Here is a 20,060-nt window from a genome sequence, read left to right on the forward strand (position 1 = left end):
ATACAACCGTGCAGCACATGTAGGTAATTATTTCAGCACAATCCAGACTGAGCAAGGAAATTCTAGTGGTTGTAAGTGTCCAAAAACCCAAATCCACAGCTCCCAGAAAGCAGAGTACCAGGTCAAGGACATTTAAAACTCCTGGAAGGAAGAACAACATAGAGTCTCTGTGTCTGAGTAATATGGAGGGGTTTCAGTCAGAATATACAACCACTGCCCACTACCCTGCAGAACTGCCCTTGCCAGCTCACAGAACAGGTTTGAGTCAAATCCCCAGCACAGCTACAAGGTCCCTGCAGCTGAATAAAGAAGTTTCCACTACAGCCCCTCAGTTTCAGAGGCTGCCTCACCCTTTGCATCTCCTGAGCCTGAGAAGTTGCAATTGCCCAGGTCTGGGGTTTTCCTTCACGTGAACCCCCTAAAAGCTGGCTATGGAGCCACATTACATCCCCTACACCAGCAGGAAGGCTTGGTTGAACCCAGTTTATTGATTTATAAGACATTTTAGCTCTCAAGATAATAAATAGGACAAAAGAGAGATTCAGAAAACACAAAAGAGTTGACTCCAGCAGTTCTAGTAAGGAGCTCATATTTTCTTTAGTGTTATGCATCTGTTGTCTCCTACCATAAGGAGGGAAAAAAAAGCAACCACTTTCCTGAAGTCCTTCACTAAGTTTAGGCTGCACAGCAGTAACAATTAGGAATCAAATGGTTTCAAAGTTTGCTGCTGAAAAGAAAAGATCATACCTTACATATCTATATGGTGTGGACATGATACACAGGCTTTATATACACATGCACTTTGACTACTGACACATCCAAATAAATCTGGAAAATAAAAGTTTACTCAGACAATTATTCAACCCTCTGTCTTACTTGCTCCTTATAGAGTGCAAAAATAAAATATTAAAAACCCCAACACACCCAGCTCACTTTAGAAACCACAGCACTGGTTTGGGAAAGGGGATGTGCATTTTCAACTCCTTCTCATGTGTTCAAGCAGTCCCATAAAACAAATGGTTGTAGAAATCTCCAGCTTACTTGGCAGGACAGCACAGCCTGGGATGAGCACAGGCTTTAGTTTACACCTCCTGCTCAAACCCATCCTGCATTCCCAGGGAATGCTGCAATTTCACACCTGCTCAGGGAGCAGAGCTGCACAGAGACCCCAGAACCCGGGAGAAAAAGGAAGGGGGTCTGGTACCACCCTAAAATAGGATGAGATACAGGTGCCCCAAAATATCCAGGAGGCAGATGGGCAATTTGCTAAATGCAATCAGCCCCCCTTTTTATTTCACTCAAATCAAAGATTACACCCCCCTGCCACAGCCATTGTGATTGCAAAGTTCATCCAGGTGAGTTTTCTGAAGGGCACTGAGACACTGGAGTTATACCACCTAAGGAAACCTAGTGGCATCTGAAAGCTATCCCAAGAGATACAGCAGGAAATTAAATCAAAGCAGAGCTAAACAGGACAAGAATAAGGAGAGAAAACCAAGTGAAAATAAGCTGGTTTAAAGTCATGCAATTTCAATGGATTCTGCCAAGGCTTCTTTAGAAAGTCAGGATGAGAGATCTGTATCCTGCCAAAACAAGTCTATCAGTTCCAAAGAAGTTACTTGCTCAGGTGCAGCATCCCAGGGCTCCCAGGACTATTTAATGATGCCATAATTGTTCTTCACAGTTTGCAATAAAACCAGAAGGGGATGTCCCACCTGGGCATGGTGGAATGGCTAGAACACCACTGGGAATCTTTCCTGGAACAACTGCAGGTACAATTCCTTATCAGCAAAGATGGAAAAAAGGGGGAAAGAAATCACTGTCAGGCTGTTTGTTGGGTTTGGTTTTAATTTAAGTTCTATATTGAGCTGCTTTTATAGAGCTAGCTCTGTACAATGGGTTCCTCTTTAAAATAAAATTATAATAAATCAAATAACAAGTGTTTAGAGCTTTATGCCAAAACTATGTAAGGGGCTCAATTTAATCTTTTTTGATATAAAAACTTGAGCCCAGGAAAAAACAGAGCCCTAAGAAGCCATCCAGTGGAGGAGTGCATGGAAAATGGTCACAGCCTCTTCCTAGGGCAGTTGGTTGCATGTTTACCATTCCTTAAAATAGCCACACATCATTTCTTTACAAGTGCCTGTAGCACTTGAAGTGAGAGATTTACTGAGCTGCAGGATGGAGAGAATTGGGTGATCAGCTGCAGATGGACCCTGACCAAAATAAACAAACGGCAAAATAAATAAATGGCTTGAGGCTAAGTGGATCATAACTAATTCTCTCAAGGAACTTGGAAAACTTCAGTGCAGAAGAGTTCTGTGCTGCACCAGCACACCCAGTGAGCTGGAGAGGAGGGGGCACAGGCAAAGTGGCCAAAAGGGAGCTGCTCCTAAATAAAACCCCTACTTTTATTAACAACCACTAGGGCCCATAGAGCATAAAACCCTGAAATAACGTCACAGGGAGATATTAAATGTGTCTCAGTGTGGCAGAGGCTGCTAGAAAAGGCTCAAAAACTACTGCTGCTCTCCTGAAAGCTTTCATGATGACCTTTTTTTCCTTTTTCTTTTTTTTTTTTCTTTTTTCTTGTTTGGGGGGTTTTGTTTGAATTTGCAACAGTGGAAAAAAAAAAACAGAGAAAATTTAATGAAGAGGGAAATGAGATGCAAATCTTTCTTAATAGATGAACCATAGTTTTGCTTTCTTTCATGATGTTAAACATCAATTTTGTTTGCTGCCTGGTATCTTGAATGAAATCCAAGCTCTGGTACCCTTTTCCTGTGGCAGTGGTTCTATGGCCATAGTCTGTTAGTCCATGACAGGGGTGAAATATTAATTTCTCATCCTGGTGAGTGTGAGAACAGCAATTGCAATAATTACATTAAAAATATTCCAAACAATTGTCTGTTTGTCAGCAGCGAAGTGAATGTGAATCCAAGAGAACACGGGGAACGTTTCTGATTTGCCACCCAATACATTCTTGTACCAAATAAAACTGTACCAATAAATTGTAAATCTGGATAAAGTTAACAGCCCTTTTGCCCAGGCCAAATCCCAAGTTTCTGATCATTTTACTTCTCTCTTTTGTGTCTTGCCAAAAAGATAAGAAACATGTTGGCACAAAAGAAAAATTATTGCTTGGACTGTTCTCCCAGTCTTGAATCTGTTTCCTATAAAATCAGCTTGGACAGAAAACTCCAGTTAAGTCAACAAGCAACATCAAAATAGCTTTAGAAATAAAATAGCAGTAAATTATTATGTTTTTAAATTAATTCCTTGCCAAATTTAAATTGTTAAATGCAGGTGGCAGATGAGTTCAAGGTGATGTGTGACAGATACGTGCGGGATTAAATGAATATAAACTATCTCACTGTTGGTGTGATCAGATCTCCACAATCACATCATTGTTCGCTCACCTCAGAGACATAACCAGCACTAATTACCAACCTATTTTGCATTACAGTGAGCAATAATTAATAAAGTAACAAAACCACTGTGCCCTGAGTGACATTCTGATGCACTCTGGGCATGCAAGAGCACGTGAAGTTTGTGACAAGGGATATCTGTGTTCTGTTATTCTTGCACATTGCAGATGATTTTGGTGTTCTTGGCTTAAAAGCATGTTTTGATGGGGGGGGTTGGTGATTTTTTTGGGGGGTGTTTTGGATTTCTTGGTTGATTTTTTTTTTTTGTTTGTTTGTTTTTTGGTTGGTTGGTTTTTTTTGGAGGGGGGTTGTTTGGTGGATTTTTGTTCGTTGTTTTGTTGGTTTCTGGTGTTGGGGTTTTGGTCGGTTGGGTTTTTTTGGATGGGTTGGTTTTTTTCCCTTTGTTTTCTTTCGGGTTTGTTGGGGTTTTTTTGGTGGGTGTATTACAGAGCTAGGTCTGCAGAATAAATTAATTCCAAAGGCAGGTATTTTTCCCCTCACGAACTGAAGCCGGCCGTGGGGCCTGCCCCTCAGGCAGGGTCGGGCCTTTGGGCGGTGACTTTACCAACTCTCCCGGCGCCACCCGGACTCCTGAGGCGGCAGCCCGGTGTCCTCTTCCTCGCTCCGAGCCCCGTTCGAGCGCCTTTTCCTCAGGTTCCAGCCCGAGGTGGCTCCAAGACCTTTTCCTGCCGCTTTTTACCTCAGGATTCCAGAGTGGCGGAGCGGCCGCACTCGCGCGCTCTGCGCTGCCTGACCCTCCTCAGCCGCTGTAGCGCCCGTACGGAACCGAAACCGGCGCGGCATCGTCTCGGCCAATCCGCTCCGCTCTTACTGCGCGGCGCCGCTCCCCCGAGCCAATCGCGCGGCCGCCCTTTCCTGCCAGGGGCGCTATGGCGGCCGCCACGAGCTGCGGCCGCGCCGCTCTGGGCGCGCTGGCCCGGGATGGCGGCGGGGCCGCGGCGCGGTGGCGGCGAGTCCTGCCCCCGGGCCGGCCCGCCCTGCCCTGGGTGCCCGCCCGCGGTGCCGCGGCGGGGCCCGAACCCGGGCCCGGGCCGGCCGTGACGGTGGAGGTGGGCGGCAGGTGAGGGGCTCTGAGGGGTGTGGGGGGGCGGCAGCGCAGAGCGCTGTCCCGGCTGGAGAGTAAGGCAAACGTGAGGGAAAACTGGTGCAAAATGAGGGATGTGTCGAGGTTATCCTCAGTCGGGACGTTCTTTGATGTCGGATCAAGCCCGATCAGCAAGAAGGGAGCCCGGAGCAGTGGGATCAGCCTTGTCATGGCTGAGTCAGGGCCCTCCGGGAACTGAGGAGCCCTAAGGATGTAGCAAATCAAGATGTCGATGGATGTCTATGTGTACATTGCCAACGTAGCAAAATGTTCCAGGCCACCAAGTAGATCCGAGAGATTGAGACCTCTCCGGTGAGGAAAGGCTGAGAGGATTGGGACTGTTCAGCCTGGAGAAGAAAAGCTTTGGGGTGCCCTAATTGTGGCCTTCCAGGAGTGAAGGGAGCTGCCTAGAAAGGTGCAGAGACTGTTTGTGAGGGTGTGCAGTGACAGGACAAGGGGAACGGGTTAAAATTGAAAGTAAGTTTAGATGGGATATTAGGGGGAAAATCTTCCCTCTGAGGTCCTGGCACAGGTTGCCCGGGGGAACTGTGGCTGCCCCATCCCTGGATGTGTTTAAAGCCAGGTTGGATAGGGCTTGGAGCAGCCTGGGGTAGTGGAGGGGTGGAACTCAATGATGTTCAGGGTCCCTTCCCACCCAAAGCATCCTGTGACTCTATAGCTGAACTGTGTTCCTTATAACAATAAAAATCACATCTACAGCTCATAAGGACCCTGCCCAGGTGTTCCCCTGAGCATGTGAACAATTTACCTGGGATAAGTTGTATAGAAATTACTAACTAATCACAATGGAGGGGCTGTGCTTGGAAAGGGAGCAGCTCTGGATTTCTGTGTATAAATAATGGCATGGAAAGTCAGGAGGGTGTGATGGACTTGTTCAGTAGCACCCAGCACAACCCTGGAATAAATCATCCACTCTCACTCTCAAGTGTGTCCTCCTTGCCTTGTTGCTCTCCATTCTCTGCCACGAAGGAGGGAATGTTCTGCAGCTGTGCTGGGAAGCTGTGCAAACAGCTCCCCTCACCCCTGAGGGTGTTTTCCTCTGGCTAAACCCCAGCTGGAACAGGCGATGATTCACCTTTGTAACTCCTAGGGAGAGCTGATGTGCTACAACGTGAAGAAAGCAGGACGCTTGAGGCTAAAGCGCTTGAAATTTAGGTGGATTTGGTCACTTTTGCTCAAAGAGTTTCAATTTTTCTATCTCAGGAGGATTTTTGTATCTCCTGTGAAGCATAGCCTTTATTCTGTGCAGTTCAGGCTACAGATGAATGCAGAAACTGCTGGAAAATGCACATGAATTCACTATAAACTCATGTACCAGGTTGTTTCTTTCCTTTAGAAAGATGGAGCTGTCTTCTGGAAAACTTGCAAAGTTTGCAGACGGATCTGCTGTTGTTCAGGTAAAAAAACAAAAAATAGTCAAAATCTGTGCAGCTTCAAAATTCCTGTGTCTTAAAAATCATTATTTGGGCATCAGAGCTTGTGGGACATAGAGCCTTATGTTGCAATTTCATCCCTAATGAAGGGACAGCTGAATTTTAGAGGAAAAAAAAAAGTTTGAAAAGCGAAACCAGGGCATGAACTGCAGATCTTATGTGGTGGGTTTCTGCAGAGTATAATTCTGAAGAATTACTGATTTGTGAATAAGTTTAGAACATTGGGAGTTCTGGTTTTTTTTCAGGTAACTTCAGTTTTTACCTGTTTTTCTTAACCCAGCTAGGTGACACAGCAGTGATGGTCACAGCAGTCAGCAAAACCAAGCCCTCTCCATCTCAGTTTATGCCATTAGTGGTAAGTACTAATGACAGAATTAGTTTTGTGCTAATCAGTGATCAACTTAGCAGTCATAGTTCCTTAAACAGTGGAGTTCAGATGCTGGGGAGGGTAGGGAGATGACAGACCCTGGACTTGAGAATTGCAGTTGATGATAAGATGCAGGATCCCTGTGTGGTGAGGGATGAGCCCTGGATGTTGCCTGCCTTGGCTTTAGTAGCTTTTGTAGTAGCTTTTGTGAGATTTGCCACCATCCAAGCTCAGATGTTGAGATTTGCTTGTGTGGAAAACTGGTGGGATTGTGAGGCTCAAAGAGCTGTGATTGTTCAGGGTGGGAAGGAGAAGGAGATAATTGGGGTTGGAGCTGGATGATCCCAAGGGTCCCTTGTGAGGGTTTCTGTGGCTCTGCAGTAAATAATCAGTTGTCATTAATAATGCCTGAATTTTCTTTGGAAGGTTGACTACCGGCAGAAAGCTGCTGCAGCAGGAAGAATTCCTACAAACTATCTAAGAAGGGAGCTTGGTTCCACTGATAAAGAAATTCTTACAAGCAGAGTAATAGGTAGGCTGAAACCTTTTATTTACAATGCACTTAAAAAATGTTGTCATTTTCTTGTGAGTGTTTGAAAATACAGCCATGTCTAATGCTGTCAGAAAACTGACATGTAATTTATTTATCAGTTTGATTGAATTTTTAAGATTATATATGTCATGCTAAATACATTTCTGGGTTCTCTACTATTCTCTCTTTTTTTTGGTTTTTTTTTTTTTTTTTGTTTAAAAACCCCATTTTGTCAGTTTCTTGTGGGGTCATTGCAGGACAAACTGAATATTAACTACTGAACCCCAAATTCTTATGAATTCTTACGAACTTCTTATGAAAAGTTTGATTGTCTCCTTTGCAGATCGGTCCATCAGGCCACTCTTCCCAGCAGGCTACTTCTATGATACACAGGTAGGTCATGCTACCTTCAAAAGGGAAAACTTGGATATGGCCAAGGAAAATTTCATGATACAGGCTCTGTTTTAAGAAAAACTATTTTTATTAACATCAACGAGGGGTTTGCACTTAACAAACAAGTGTAATGTTGCTTTTTAGTCTGTCATCTCCTTGTCTTATTTATTATTACATCCTATTTTCCAAATTTTGTTGTCAAGATGCAGGAACAAAATTAAAATCTCCTCTGTATGACAGAGGAAAGATGCTAAGAGTAAATATTTTATCTGTGATGTAATACAATATTATCCATTAATGGGGCTTTATTGTCAGCTTTCTATTTTAAATACCTGAAGAAATTTCCCTGTGAAACATAGACTTGTCTAGATACATGGGGTTTTTTAGTGTCCTTAGCTTTGTATTGACAGCTAATAAAAATGTATAGGTCAAAATTATTCATTGTCTTTTATCTTATGCCAGATCCTTTGTAATCTTTTAGCAGTAGATGGTGTCAATGATCCTGATATTCTGGCAATTAATGGAGGTAAGAAGGCTGTGAGAAATGGGTGCTTTGGTGGGATTTAATGAGATCCACTTTTTCCTAATCCAGATTTTTGTCTTCCTTTCAGCTTCTGCAGCACTTGCCTTATCTGATATCCCCTGGAATGGTCCTATTGGTAAGTAAATATTTTTAAATTATGGGTGATTTTAATGGAATGGAAGGTTTAGACCATAGGTGGCACTTTGTTTTTTTTTAAGTAGAAGCTGAATCTAAACATTAAATTTCAAGCATTGGAAATAATTTTATGATGGATAGGATTATTGCACTTCAAGGGATTATTTTTTCTGGACTAAATGCACTTTTGAGAGGAAATACAATATAGAAATAGTGTACTTTAGAGACCAATAAATTAATTTTCTCTTAAGAGAAACATATTTCTTGAAAAGCATTGTTTGGAAAATAGCTGATTTACAATACTTTTCCTCAAGGAATTATTTCATTATGAGTATTTTCTGGGGAAAAATCTACCCAAGAACAAATATTGGATAAGTATCTTCCTTTCAGCTGCCTTTTTTTTTTTTTAGAAAACATGTGCTAAAATGACAAAAAATTCTCAGTACACTCACAGCATTGTGTGTAATGCTACTTGCATTATTTGCCCAGTACTCAAAATAAAAAACAGAATAGGTAATTTTGTCTTCTAGATTTGTTCTTAATATCCAGTCAATGTGCTGATATTTTAAAATTAGTCTGTAGCTTTAATTATTGTTATTAGCTGTGTAACTTTCAAAGTAAAGTGATGCCTTAAAGAACTTGCTTATTATAATAATAAATGACTTTCTGGAGTTTCTTTGCAGGTGCAGTGAGGGTAGGGCTGGTGGATGGAGAGACTGTTATCAATCCAACTCGGAAAGAGATGGCCTCTAGTGCTCTCAATTTAGTTGTTGCTGGAGCTCCACAAAGTCAAGTTGGTAAGAAGGTTAATTGTTGTCTGTTGAGGGCTTGGAAATCTTTCAAATGTGGATTTTTATACAATAGTAGAAGCAAACAACAGTGATAAGTAACTTTTGGTTAAGTAGATTCCCTCTATTTATGCAGCTTAATGTTAGATTGCTACTGAACAATAAAACAGCAATTAACTGAATTTTTATCTTTCCATTGCCAGTTATGTTGGAGGCAACTGCTGAGAACATCTTGCAGCAAGACTTCTGCCATGCCATCAAAGTGGGGGTGAAGCAGACCCAGCAGATCATCCAGGGCATTCAGCAGCTGGTGAAGGAGCGGGGTGTGGTCAAGAGAACTGTCCAGAAATTATTTGTTGCTCCTGAAGAGATTGTGGAACTTGCAAAGAAGTAAGCTCAGAACAAATAATGCAGATGTAGGAATGTCTGTCAGTCTGGTGCTTTCACCAGACTGGTATTTCATTAAATACTTTTCAAATATTTAGTCCTCAAAAAAAAACCCTAATTATAAAAGTGTTTTTTAAGCTGTGCTTTCAAAAATTTTTCCTTTTCTCCCTAAAGACTTGCTTCTAACAAGATCTATGCAGTGTTCACAGATTCAAGCCATGATAAAGTAAGTAATCAATCATTAGGTAATTATTTTTATTAATAAAATAATTAATGTAATAATTAATTAATATAATTATTAATTAATAAAATCATTAATATCATAATGAAACTGTAGGAGGATTTAGTTCTTTAGGCTTTTAGCTCTGTAAGCTCTGTCCCTGGAGGTGTTTTAAGGAAAGACTGGATGTGCCATGGTCTGGTTGACAAGGTGGTGATCATAGGTTGGACTTTATGATCTCAGGGGTCTTTTCCAACCTCAGTGATACTGTAATTTAAGCTTGTCTCCTCTGCATCTGTTTGTAATAATACTAAATTTTTCTCTAAGTTCTTAACCTGACCAGAATATTTGCTTGTATTATGTGGAGGTGGAGACTCCCTTTTCCCAAGGAGTCACGTGGAAAGGATGAGGGAAAATGGGTGCAGGTTACTCCTGAAAGGTTCTGGTTGGGCACAAGAGCAATGTTCTCCTTGGGAAAAATTATCAGTCACTGGGATAATCTCCCCAGGGAAGCGGTGGATTGCCTGTGTGACATTTTTAGGATTTAGACTGGGAGGGTGCTGGACTATCTTGTCTAGACTGCTTTTGCCAAGAAAGGTTGGACCACACAACCCTTGAGATCCCTTCCAACCTCATTTTTGATTTTTGAATTTGTGTGACAGTTCTGTTTCTTATTCCTTAAATTTTTGCAGATCTTTAAACCAAACAGCCCCAAACCCTTATTGTTGTTCTGCCCTGTAGAGTTAAGTGGTTGCAAATCCTTTGTTCTAGATTTCGAGAGATGAGGCAATCAACAAAATAAGGCTTGAAACAGAAGAGCAGCTGAAAGGTATTATTTTTTGTTAATATTTTGAGAATGCTTCAGTGGAGGTAGCACTGCTTGGAGTTAGAGTATCCTCTTTGTTGGAAGCTATTTTAGTAAAAGTTCTATAAAATTAATTTCCTAACTACAGATGCAATTTCTTTTCTATACCCAGAAAAGTTTCCAGAGGCTGAGCCTTACGAAATCATGGAATCTTTCAATGTGGTTTCAAAGGACATTTTTAGAAATCTTGTGCTAAATGAATATAGAAGGTGGGTGTGTCAAACTCCTACTGATAATATTTCTGTCAGCTTTTAATCCAAGACTATGGTTTAACTGATATCTTAATTTCTCTTTGTCATTTCAGGTGTGATGGGAGAGATTTGACTTCCCTCAGAGACATTAAATGTGAAGTGAACATGTTCAAAATGCTTCATGGATCAGCCTTATTTCAAAGAGGTCAAACACAGGTAGTGTCACTTAAACATCAGAAATGCTCAATGAATTATCAAAAGCTGAAAGATTTGGGTCTTTCATTTAAATGCCAGGTTTCCTTCACATTTAAATAGAAATAAGCAGAAGTGGTGTGTAGGTTGGGAAGTACATTGGTGTGTAGGGCACTGCTAAATTGGGCACCTCATGAGAAATCTTTGAAAGGCAGCTTCATAAGCAACCTGAACCAAATAGGGAAATTTTACCCAAAAAATTGCAATAATGAGAGGATTTTTTTTCTCTTCTTTGCCAAAAGTGTCAGCTGTTGGGTGGATTGAATTAAGATCATACTCGAGATTTGGTCTTCTGTGCTTTTATAGATGCCTTTGCTAGAAGACTGTCAGCCATTGATCTGACTGCTTACTGCACTGCCTTAGGGTGGCAGTTGCAGACAGTGATTTACTCCTCAGTGTTGTCCTCTCTTATCCCACTAAAAATAACACCCACTGCAAGGCCACGTGGGAAACAGGCACAAACTGCATTGTGGCTGCAGCTGGCCCTGTCTCTTACAGGTTTCTTAGGGAGCAAACTGCTCTTGGCTCCTACTTAAGGAGCATTAAATTAGTATTTTTCAATGGGATTGCTTGTAAGAATGTGTGATCTTTACAGATAAGGAGTAAGTTTGTGTGATGGAGAGTAAAAGGTTCTACAAGTGGTAGCTGGTGGCATCTCATGGGCTGCTGGACTCGTTCTTTTTGATTCTTCATAAACAGTAACATTTGTGAAAGCTACAAGGGTTTAAGAGGGGTTTATTTTTTATTTTAGCTCATTTTTATTTTAGGTTCTGTGTACAGTTACATTTGACTCTCTAGAATCCAGTGTAAAGTCAGATGTTATCTCCACAGCAGTGAGGTATGTATGTCTTGGTGCTTTGGCCGTAGTAACAAGAGGGTGAGCCTTTAAGCACATCTGATAAAATTCCCTTGAATTTCCACATAGATACTTTCTTAGGACTGAAAAATGTGTAAAATTAGACTTTGAAGTGGCCTGTTTTCCAGAGATCATAGCATGGGTTTGTGTTAGGGTGACATTAATTCCATAGAACACATTTGAAACTGTAGAGTGTTACAAGTTACATCCAGTCTGGTTTATATATTTAAAATATTTGTGGAGAATTTAGCTTAGGATGTAGCAAGCTGGTCCTTGTGCTTCAAACACTTTATTGCTGAAGTGAAATGGGTTCCCTTTAGAGCCACATTTCAGTGATGTCACCCCAGTGATTTCATCCCAGTGTGGGAGCTTTTACATTTTAATGTCTCAGCTTTACTGTGGTTAAATCTTTGTTACCCTGGGAGAGTTTGCAATATTCTCTAATTTTGGTAACTGTGGGTGATCAGCAAATTGTATTGATTTGTTGGTTTTGGCTGGGTCCATTTGTAAACATAATAATATTAGTTTGAATTATTTGTTTGTGTAAAACATGTTTGGTTGCTCCTGTTTTGACATGGTCTTGTTTTTAATTAATAGTGGAATTAAAGATAAAAACTTCATGCTTCATTATGAGGTGAGACTTTTCCTGTGTTACAGCTTTCTGCATGATTGACAAAAGGCCTTCATGTCTTTCTTTTAAAGGTGCAGTTGATCACTTCCAAGGTTATGAATTAGCTCTAGATTTGCTAAAATGTATTTATGCTAATTCATGCTTGAATTTATATGAGCAGAAGCGCTGGTTTCCTGAAAAGCAGTAGGTAATTTGTAAATTGCTAGTTTATACAGGCTTTTTAATGCCATAGCATTAGGTGAGCTCCTTCAGAACAGGTTCTTACTGAAAGCAGGATTAACCTGTGCTATTATTTTTAGTAAACTCTATTAATATGTTCAGCTGACGTGGCACAGCAATAGTAAATAAATGCTTTTACATCTTGGATCTGTCTCAGCCTTTGGAGCTTGCCCAAAGTATTTCCTACAGGCAACAGGCAGATCTTGTTCCATTATCTCTGTGGCAGAAATAACATTTCTGCTAGGTTGTTTGACCAGTTTCTTTGGAGGAAGCTTCTTCTGTTCTCTTTTAGCTACCTTGCTACTGCTTTATTCTCTTTTGTCTTATGGAAGTAAAACTTTTACTAAACATTACCTGAACTGGTCCTGGTTTGCAAACCAAGTGACTGATAGAAGTCATGTGGTGGTTTGATTATTTTATTTTTAATGTATATTTACTTTGAGGTACACTTAGAAAAAAACATCTTTGAAGTTTTGGTGTATGTTTTAAAATGGAAAAGAAAAGCAGGTTAATTTTCTTTGTACACATTTTTTGCTTCATAGTTTCCACCTTATGCAACCAATGAGATTGGCAAAGTTACTGGGCTGAACAGAAGAGAGCTTGGACATGGTAAGTCCAGACTAAAGAAATCCCATGCTGAAAGTTCCAATATTTTATCTGATTTTTATTTATGGATCACTTAGTGGTTGTTTTGGGTTTTTTTTTAAACAGGTGCACTGGCAGAACGAGCTTTGAAACCAGTTATACCCCAGGATTTCCCATTCACAATCCGAGTTACTTCTGAAGTCCTAGAATCAAATGGTATTTTAGGATTTTCTTGTTTCTAACCTAGTGCTGGAGACTAAATTTGGTTCTTGAAAAGCTTAGTTTTGACAAACTTGATTTATAGGCATGCTAAATAATAGATTTCGGTTTAAATGTTCTTATTAACTGTTACCTGAAATAATTAAAATATAAAACATGGTCATGAAGGATGAACCTTTCTTGGTTTAATAAAATGGCATTTGGGGGCATCTTTATGCTACAGGATGAGGAAAATAACTCTTAACTTGTGTTGAGACCCATTTTTCAATGTTTAATCCATTTTTTTCCTGTATTCCAACTCCAGGGTCCTCCTCAATGGCTTCTGCATGCGGTGGAAGTTTAGCATTAATGGATGCAGGTACAAAATAATGCACTTACAAGGATAAACTGCATGTGATAATGTGCTACAGGATCTGGAAATCACCAAAGGCTTCAAAAATGTATTTTTTTTTTGCCACTCCTAGGAGTTCCAGTGTCAAATGCAGTGGCAGGTGTAGCCATAGGCCTCGTTACCAAGTGCAGTGAGGGAAAGGGGAATATTGAGGATTATCGCTTGCTGACAGACATCCTGGTGAGTGCTCCTCACATTCCTGTTGTTGCTGCTAACTGCTGAAAAACACCTCTTGTGGCCTTCTTCTGGAACCTTTTACACAGTCAATTCTGGAACATCACTTCTGGAAAAATTAGTTGCATCTTTTGTTTCATCTCACAAATTCCTCCCTCATTTTAAAAATTTTGTATGAAATGTCCAGTCATGTTTCTTATTTTTCATGTTATTAGTTATTTAAGCATTCTCCTTAGTTATTAGTTATAAGCTTTCTCCTTCCAATTAATTTTGTCTTTCTTCATGGGAGAAAAAGATGAATAATTTACTGAAAGACACTAGATATTGGGTGGAGAACGAGTATTTGGAAGAGTGGCTGGGGAGGAAAATGTGTAGCCACTGGCAGCACAAGATCAGCTGTGGATGAGGAACTTGTCCACAAAAGCTCTTGATTTCCAAGGAGAGAAAGGAAGGGTGTTAATCTTGAACAGCAAAATAAAGCTGAAGAAAACTTGGAAGTCTCAAAAGTAATTCCTCTGTACTTTTGGTATAGTGGGAGAAAATGGCTCCAACTTGGTTTTGTCTGTCTGTGCTGGCAGGGAATTGAAGATTACTATGGAGATATGGATTTCAAGATGGCAGGCACCAATAAAGGGATAACAGCACTGCAGGTATTGTGACATCTAATTTTCCTCAAATGTAACTCTGAGAGAGTATTAAAAGAGCTTTCCTGACATGCTGATGACATTTAATTCTTCTCATGTCAGGTTGATCTAAAGCTGCCAGGAATACCAATAAAAATTGTGGTGGAAGCTATTCAGCAAGCTACAGGTAGGTCAGTTCTTGGATTTACTCCCATTTCATTATATTAAATTATAAATGGAATTAAGTTGTATGAAACTAAACAATTAACTATTCCTTTTTCATTCTCATTGTGGAAAAAAACAAGCTCCTATTTTTATGAAATGGGTTTGGCTTAATCAATAGGCTCCAAACCAACTTCAAAGTAATTTCAGCCATTGCATGATTTGGACTAACACACGTTACATGCCTTTGTTTAAATTCAGCAGGATAATGTTATAAAAATAACAGCAAACTTCCTCTCATTTCACATAAATTCAGCTATATTTACAAGTGAAACTTGCTGCCATCTGTATTCTGACATGTGCAGCTGAAATATTCTTGAAGCACATGAGAAAATGAAGCTGCGTGGTTTAATAAGGATTTAATGAGTTGGAAAACTTTCAGCCTGACATTCTCCAGCTAGGCAGGAGACAGGTTTTGACAAGGAATGTTTTTCTACTGTATAACAAAAACTTCATATATTTATTTTAATCATATACAAAAATATTGATTTTTTTTTTTTTTTTTGTTATTATTCCCTCTAGCTGCAAAGAGGGAGATTTTACAAATCATGAACCAAACACTGGCAAAACCCAGACCTAACAGAAAAGAAAGTGGACCAGTTGTAGGTAATGTTATTGTGTGAATTCATAGCTTTCATAATTACCTTTTTTTTAACCATAAACTTCTGCTTAAAATACTATTTTTAAAAAATTGTTATATATTTTTGCCCTTGTCCTGTGGGGACAATTTGTGGAGGGGTTTTGGTTATTTTGGGGGGATTTTTATTGCCACGTGGGACAGCAGTCCTATTTCAGTGTACACCAGGAAACAGTTGAAGTGCAGTTATGTGAAGCTCTCACAAAATCAGAATTTATGTAGATGAGAGTATCAGTATGGCTTAAGGTAATTTACAGTCATCAGAGTGTATTCTGTGTCTTCATTTATTTCAGTTCTTGCCTGTAATTACACCCCTGTTCAGCAAATACCACAGGTAGCTGTAAGAGATTAAAAGCTCCAGGAATGTGCCCTTTTGTGTGACAGCTTTCAAGATGATTATATTTAACACTTCAAAGGATTTTTAAATGTTCTTTCAGAAACTATCCACGTTCCATTATCAAAAAGATTAAGATTCGTTGGTCCTGGGGCTTACAATTTGAAAAAACTTCAAGCACAGACTGGTGAGACATTCTTGATTCCTGTGGTAATTTATCCTCACGTGTTTCCCTGTGGCTCAGACTTGTATGTTGAGCTGTTTCAATGCTCAGTGCAAACTGAAAATGAAAAAATTCTGGTATCTGTAGAGTACAGGTAGATGCTCTGCTTTGGACCTGAAATGCTTAATGCTGTGGTGAACTTGATTAATGCTTCTCAGGGGATTTGGGTGGAGAAAAGGAGGAAAAATCCTATTTCCCTTTGGTTGTAAGCCTGTCTGGTCTGGCCACAGAACTCTAGAAGGGCCAAGAATTTTACCATTCTGGCTCCAAAGCACTTTCATTTCCCTCAGCTATTAGTGCAAGTATTATTAAAAATCTCTGGGAAATTGATTCATTACCCTCAACATTTATTCAGGATTTTTTTTCCAGCCTTTAAAGGATTATAAAAATGATTTTGTGTTCTTTTATGGCCCACAAGTTTATCAATGTATTTGCAAGGAGATGGTGTCCACATGCAGTTGTTTAATGCCTAAATTGAACAAGATTAAATAATGATTAGAGGTTTTAATGAGCATGAAAACCATTCTGCTCTGAGCAAGTCTTTTCTGAGTGTGACTTCTCTGCAGTGTGCCCCTGACTGCTGTCCCAAATCTCCTTTTCAGGTGTGACTGTGAGTCAGCTGGATGAAGAGACATATTCTGTGTTTGCCCCCACGCCGGGGGCAATGCACGAAGCCAGGGAGTTCATTGGGGAGATCTGCAAAGATGATGTAAGCACAGACTGCTGCCTTGAGCTTCTTCAGCTTGCTCGTTGTGCCTTCGTGGCTTACTGCTTTCTTTTTTTTTGTTTTTCTTCCACAGCAAGAAGTTAATTTGGAATTTGGGGCAATTTATACAGCCACGATTACTGAAATAAGGTATAAAAAGTGCTTTGGAGTTGAAATTAACTTATTTATATAGCTGTGTTTCTGATACCTAATTATGATGTAAAATAATAATTGATTTTTAAAGAGTGCCAAATTTATGCTGGGGATATTGGCACCTGCATCATTTCTGATACTTTTTCTGGTGAAATTTTTTTGTTTCCTGGTAAAGCTGGGCTTTTTTGCTTTTTAGTTTTTAGAGTGTCTCTAAATTATAAAACTTTTAGGCCTTTTTCATCTTTGAATCTGAAAGGGATGATATGACTTTGCTTTCCGATTTTCATCACAATATTTGTCTTGTAAAGATTACATTTTGGATGGTACCTATTACTGAAATAAGAAAGTCTCATCCATTTTCAGTTAAAAAAATGAGTGGACATGTTATGGTGGATAAAAGATTTTTAAAAAGGGATGAGTAAAATTTTGTTAATGACAAGTTTAGAAGTGCTTGCTTTGGGGACCATATGCAGAGTGAAATGTAGACTTTTCTTGATGTCCTTTGAAATAACTGTGCTGTTTCCTGCTGCAGAGATTCTGGAGTGATGGTAAAACTGTACCCAAACATGACCCCAGTATTACTTCATAATTCACAGCTGGATCAAAGAAAGGTAAGCCATCCTTAAACAGGTATAAAATAGGCAATTAGGTTTATTTTTAATCAGTTGGTATGGCTGTAACACACTTACTGTTGTTCCACAGTCCATTTCCATGTTAAAAGCTGTTAATTAGCAGCACTTTTTTGTTCTAAATTCTTCCTGCCCTGTACTTAAAGCTGCAAAGAATCAACCCTGTGACTCCTGCAGTCGTTTTTACACCAAGTCCTTTGGCTCTGCAATACACTTTTCCATGTAATATTCAGAAACCTGTTGTTCCTAAGGTAGTGCTGAGCCACTGGGCTGAAGTGTAGCATGAAGAGCCCCTGAATGGATTTTTATAACAAACTCTGATCATTTTATTTCTGTAAAACACTGTCTTCTAGATTAAACACCCTAGTGCCCTGGGATTAGAAGTTGGACAAGAAATTCAGGTAATTATTTTTTTAACTTTAAAATGCTAATAAAATACTGTTTGTGTTTTAAAATTTGATTTTTTTTCTAATTACTTATTTAGTGTTTATGAAGAAAATCTTTTTCCATATTGGATTCTCTTTCTGTGCTAGTTAAAGGCTTGATCATTCAAGTTATGTTTATTTAATGTCATCCTCTTGCTATCTAGGCATCACAGTATTTAACAGCCAGATATAGGCTAAAGGATTCCTATTTATTGCTTTTCTAGCATCAAACTGATAAAAACTCAAACCCTACCCCCCATCTTTAAAGGAAAATGTTATTTCTAGTTCCTGAAGTTGTTCAGTGTGAAAGCACTGTGTTTCCTTACCAGGTTAAATACTTTGGCCGTGATCCCACTGATGGCAGAATGAGGCTTTCACGTAAAATTCTGCAGTCCCCAGCCAGCAGCACCCTGAAAACCCTGACAGAAAAAAACAGCATTGTCCTGGGAGGGGCTGTTCCACAGACATCCACCTCATCCCAGTGACAGGTAAGGCCAGCAGAGCAGCTTCAGCTGACTCAGGGCTGCTAAAGGATTGTGCCAGTCTGGGTTTGTACTGAGCAGTTACCCCTCAGTGCTGGCAGGGACTGCTTGCCAGCTGTCTTGGAGTTTGTTGGGAGTTAACAACTGGCCCTTCACACCCTGTAGCTGTAGGAAATTTGATATTATAAAATTGGTTCAAATGGCCTTGATGGTCTCAGGCAGTCTGGACTGGCTCCTCTGTCCAAAACAAATTTACTTGTTCATCTCAAACATCCTTTTTCTCTACCTTTTAAAGAAAAAAACTCAAACAGGGTATTGGAAGAGAAGAAAAAATAAGCTGCTTTCTTGATTAAGTAAACAGTGGAGAGGATTTCAGTCAATTAATGAAATGACCAAAGCTCTTCCTTAGGAGTAGTTTTTTTATGTATTTGACTGTCAGAAGGCTCATGCCTCAACTTTTCCCAAAATTTGTGTGTTTTTTTTTGTTCTTAGAAAGCTGCTAGAACAGGAAAGTGTCTGATGTTAAAATCAGGAGCAGTTACACAGCAAGATTGGCAAATGCACTGTGCACCAGTGGGAACTCAAGGCAATCTGTGGCAGCCCTCTAGGAATGATTGACAGCACAAAAAGAAGGGAAAATTCACTGAAGAAATCTCGGTTTTAAGGAACATTTTTGAATCTCATACCTTGATATAATGAGTTGGTTACAAAGTGTTTTCTCTCTTTCAGGAAAAAGGTGTGATAGCTGGTGAAAATACAAGTGACCTTTGCTAGAACCTCTACATGTCCTCACAAGAATCTGCAGGTGGATGGTAGTGAATCATATTTATAAAATAGACACTATTTATGCTTAAAGGTGATGTAGAACTTCAAAGCCTTCAAATTGATTAAAAACTTTAAAATAAAACCAGGAACAAGCAATGCCCTCATCTTGTGTAGCAAGGTTGAGATGAGAATACAAGAAGGTGGGATTCTGTAGACTGAGAAGATATTTCAATGCTAAAGGTTATTCTCTTTTGAGTTATCCACTCAAAATAAAACTGTGAATATGAGAAGTAAGAGCTGAACAACTCTTTTGTGGGAGAAAGGATTATCCTGTATGCTTGGTCAAGAGTGACACTTGGCCAAAGTTTTACTGGCTTGTCAGTGTACAAGAATGTTGAGCAAGACAGAAAGACTTAGAAGTATCACCTTTAACATGATGGATGCTGGTTTAGATTCATACATCACTCTCAAAATGTTCAGACCTGCTGCAGTATCTGAGCAGAACTTTGCTGAAACATCACCTCTTGCCACCTGGGTTTGTTAGCGCTGACTTTTAAAATACATAATTAAAACATTAAAAGACATTTTTTGGAATGAACAATTGATGTGATAAATCTTTCCTTAAAACACTCTCATTAGGAGTGTCTTAATCCTTCTATTAATTATGTTGCATCAGTGAGTTCACTGATCTCTTTTAGACTTCAAAACATTTCCCAGGGGCACATGAGAATGACTCGTTTTTCTACTGTGAGGTACAGACTTTGAAAATCAAACAGGGTCCTTCTGATGTTCAACAATTTGTATGCAGGACTAATAAGAAAATCAACTTCCCACCTGGTGGCAGGTGGGCCGTGAACCACCTGAAAGAAAAAACAAAGCACTGGGCAGAGGAGAAGTGGGACTGTACAGAAAAAATTACTCCTTTTTTTATTCTAAGGTAAAGTATTAAAGAAGAAAGAAATGACTGGTGTGCTGCTCTGTAGTTGTCTCTGTCTTTCATCATGTAAGATTGAAAAATTGAAAAAAGTTGGGAAAGAGAGCTCAAAGATTTCCTTGGCAATCTTTTCCTCCTCTTTGAGGGCTGTGTCTTACTATTTCTTAGTAAGAATTCAGATGTCACTTCTTACTGTGACAGTTGACTGATAC

The 20,060-nt window shown here is 39.7% G+C and overlaps 1 protein-coding gene across 1 annotated transcript; it reads left to right on the forward strand.

The window, feature by feature from the left end:
- Positions 1–4,298: 4,298 nt before the first annotated feature.
- On the forward strand, positions 4,299–19,878 carry PNPT1 (polyribonucleotide nucleotidyltransferase 1). The gene is made up of 29 exons (XM_041474183.1): positions 4,299–4,509; positions 5,891–5,951; positions 6,268–6,342; positions 6,781–6,886; positions 7,230–7,279; positions 7,742–7,805; positions 7,891–7,938; positions 8,621–8,734; positions 8,929–9,115; positions 9,287–9,338; positions 10,104–10,161; positions 10,310–10,406; positions 10,502–10,604; positions 11,408–11,478; positions 12,094–12,130; positions 12,889–12,955; positions 13,058–13,147; positions 13,455–13,508; positions 13,615–13,721; positions 14,294–14,365; positions 14,462–14,525; positions 15,083–15,166; positions 15,635–15,718; positions 16,357–16,463; positions 16,555–16,610; positions 17,146–17,224; positions 17,596–17,643; positions 17,997–18,155; positions 18,879–19,878. The coding sequence occupies exons 1-28, from the start codon at positions 4,319–4,321 to the stop codon at positions 18,150–18,152; spliced, it is 2,382 nt and encodes a 793-aa protein (XP_041330117.1). The 5' UTR covers positions 4,299–4,318; the 3' UTR covers positions 18,153–18,155; positions 18,879–19,878.
- Positions 19,879–20,060: the final 182 nt, after the last annotated feature.

Source organism: Pyrgilauda ruficollis, unplaced genomic scaffold (genome assembly GCF_017590135.1).
Source record: "Pyrgilauda ruficollis isolate IOZ18807 unplaced genomic scaffold, ASM1759013v1 scaffold31, whole genome shotgun sequence".
NCBI classification, from domain to species: Eukaryota; Metazoa; Chordata; class Aves; order Passeriformes; family Passeridae; genus Pyrgilauda; species Pyrgilauda ruficollis.

Excerpts from the sequence above, each read along its gene's own strand:
- PNPT1 (XM_041474183.1), top strand. The coding sequence starts at position 4,319 with ATGGCGGCCGCCACGAGCTGCGGCCGCGCCGCTCTGGGCGCGCTGGCC. Across the intron at positions 9,116-9,286 it reads ATTGTGGAACTTGCAAAGAA|ACTTGCTTCTAACAAGATCT; the intron begins GTAAGCTCAGAA and ends TTCTCCCTAAAG. Across the intron at positions 9,339-10,103 it reads CAGATTCAAGCCATGATAAA|ATTTCGAGAGATGAGGCAAT; the intron begins GTAAGTAATCAA and ends CCTTTGTTCTAG.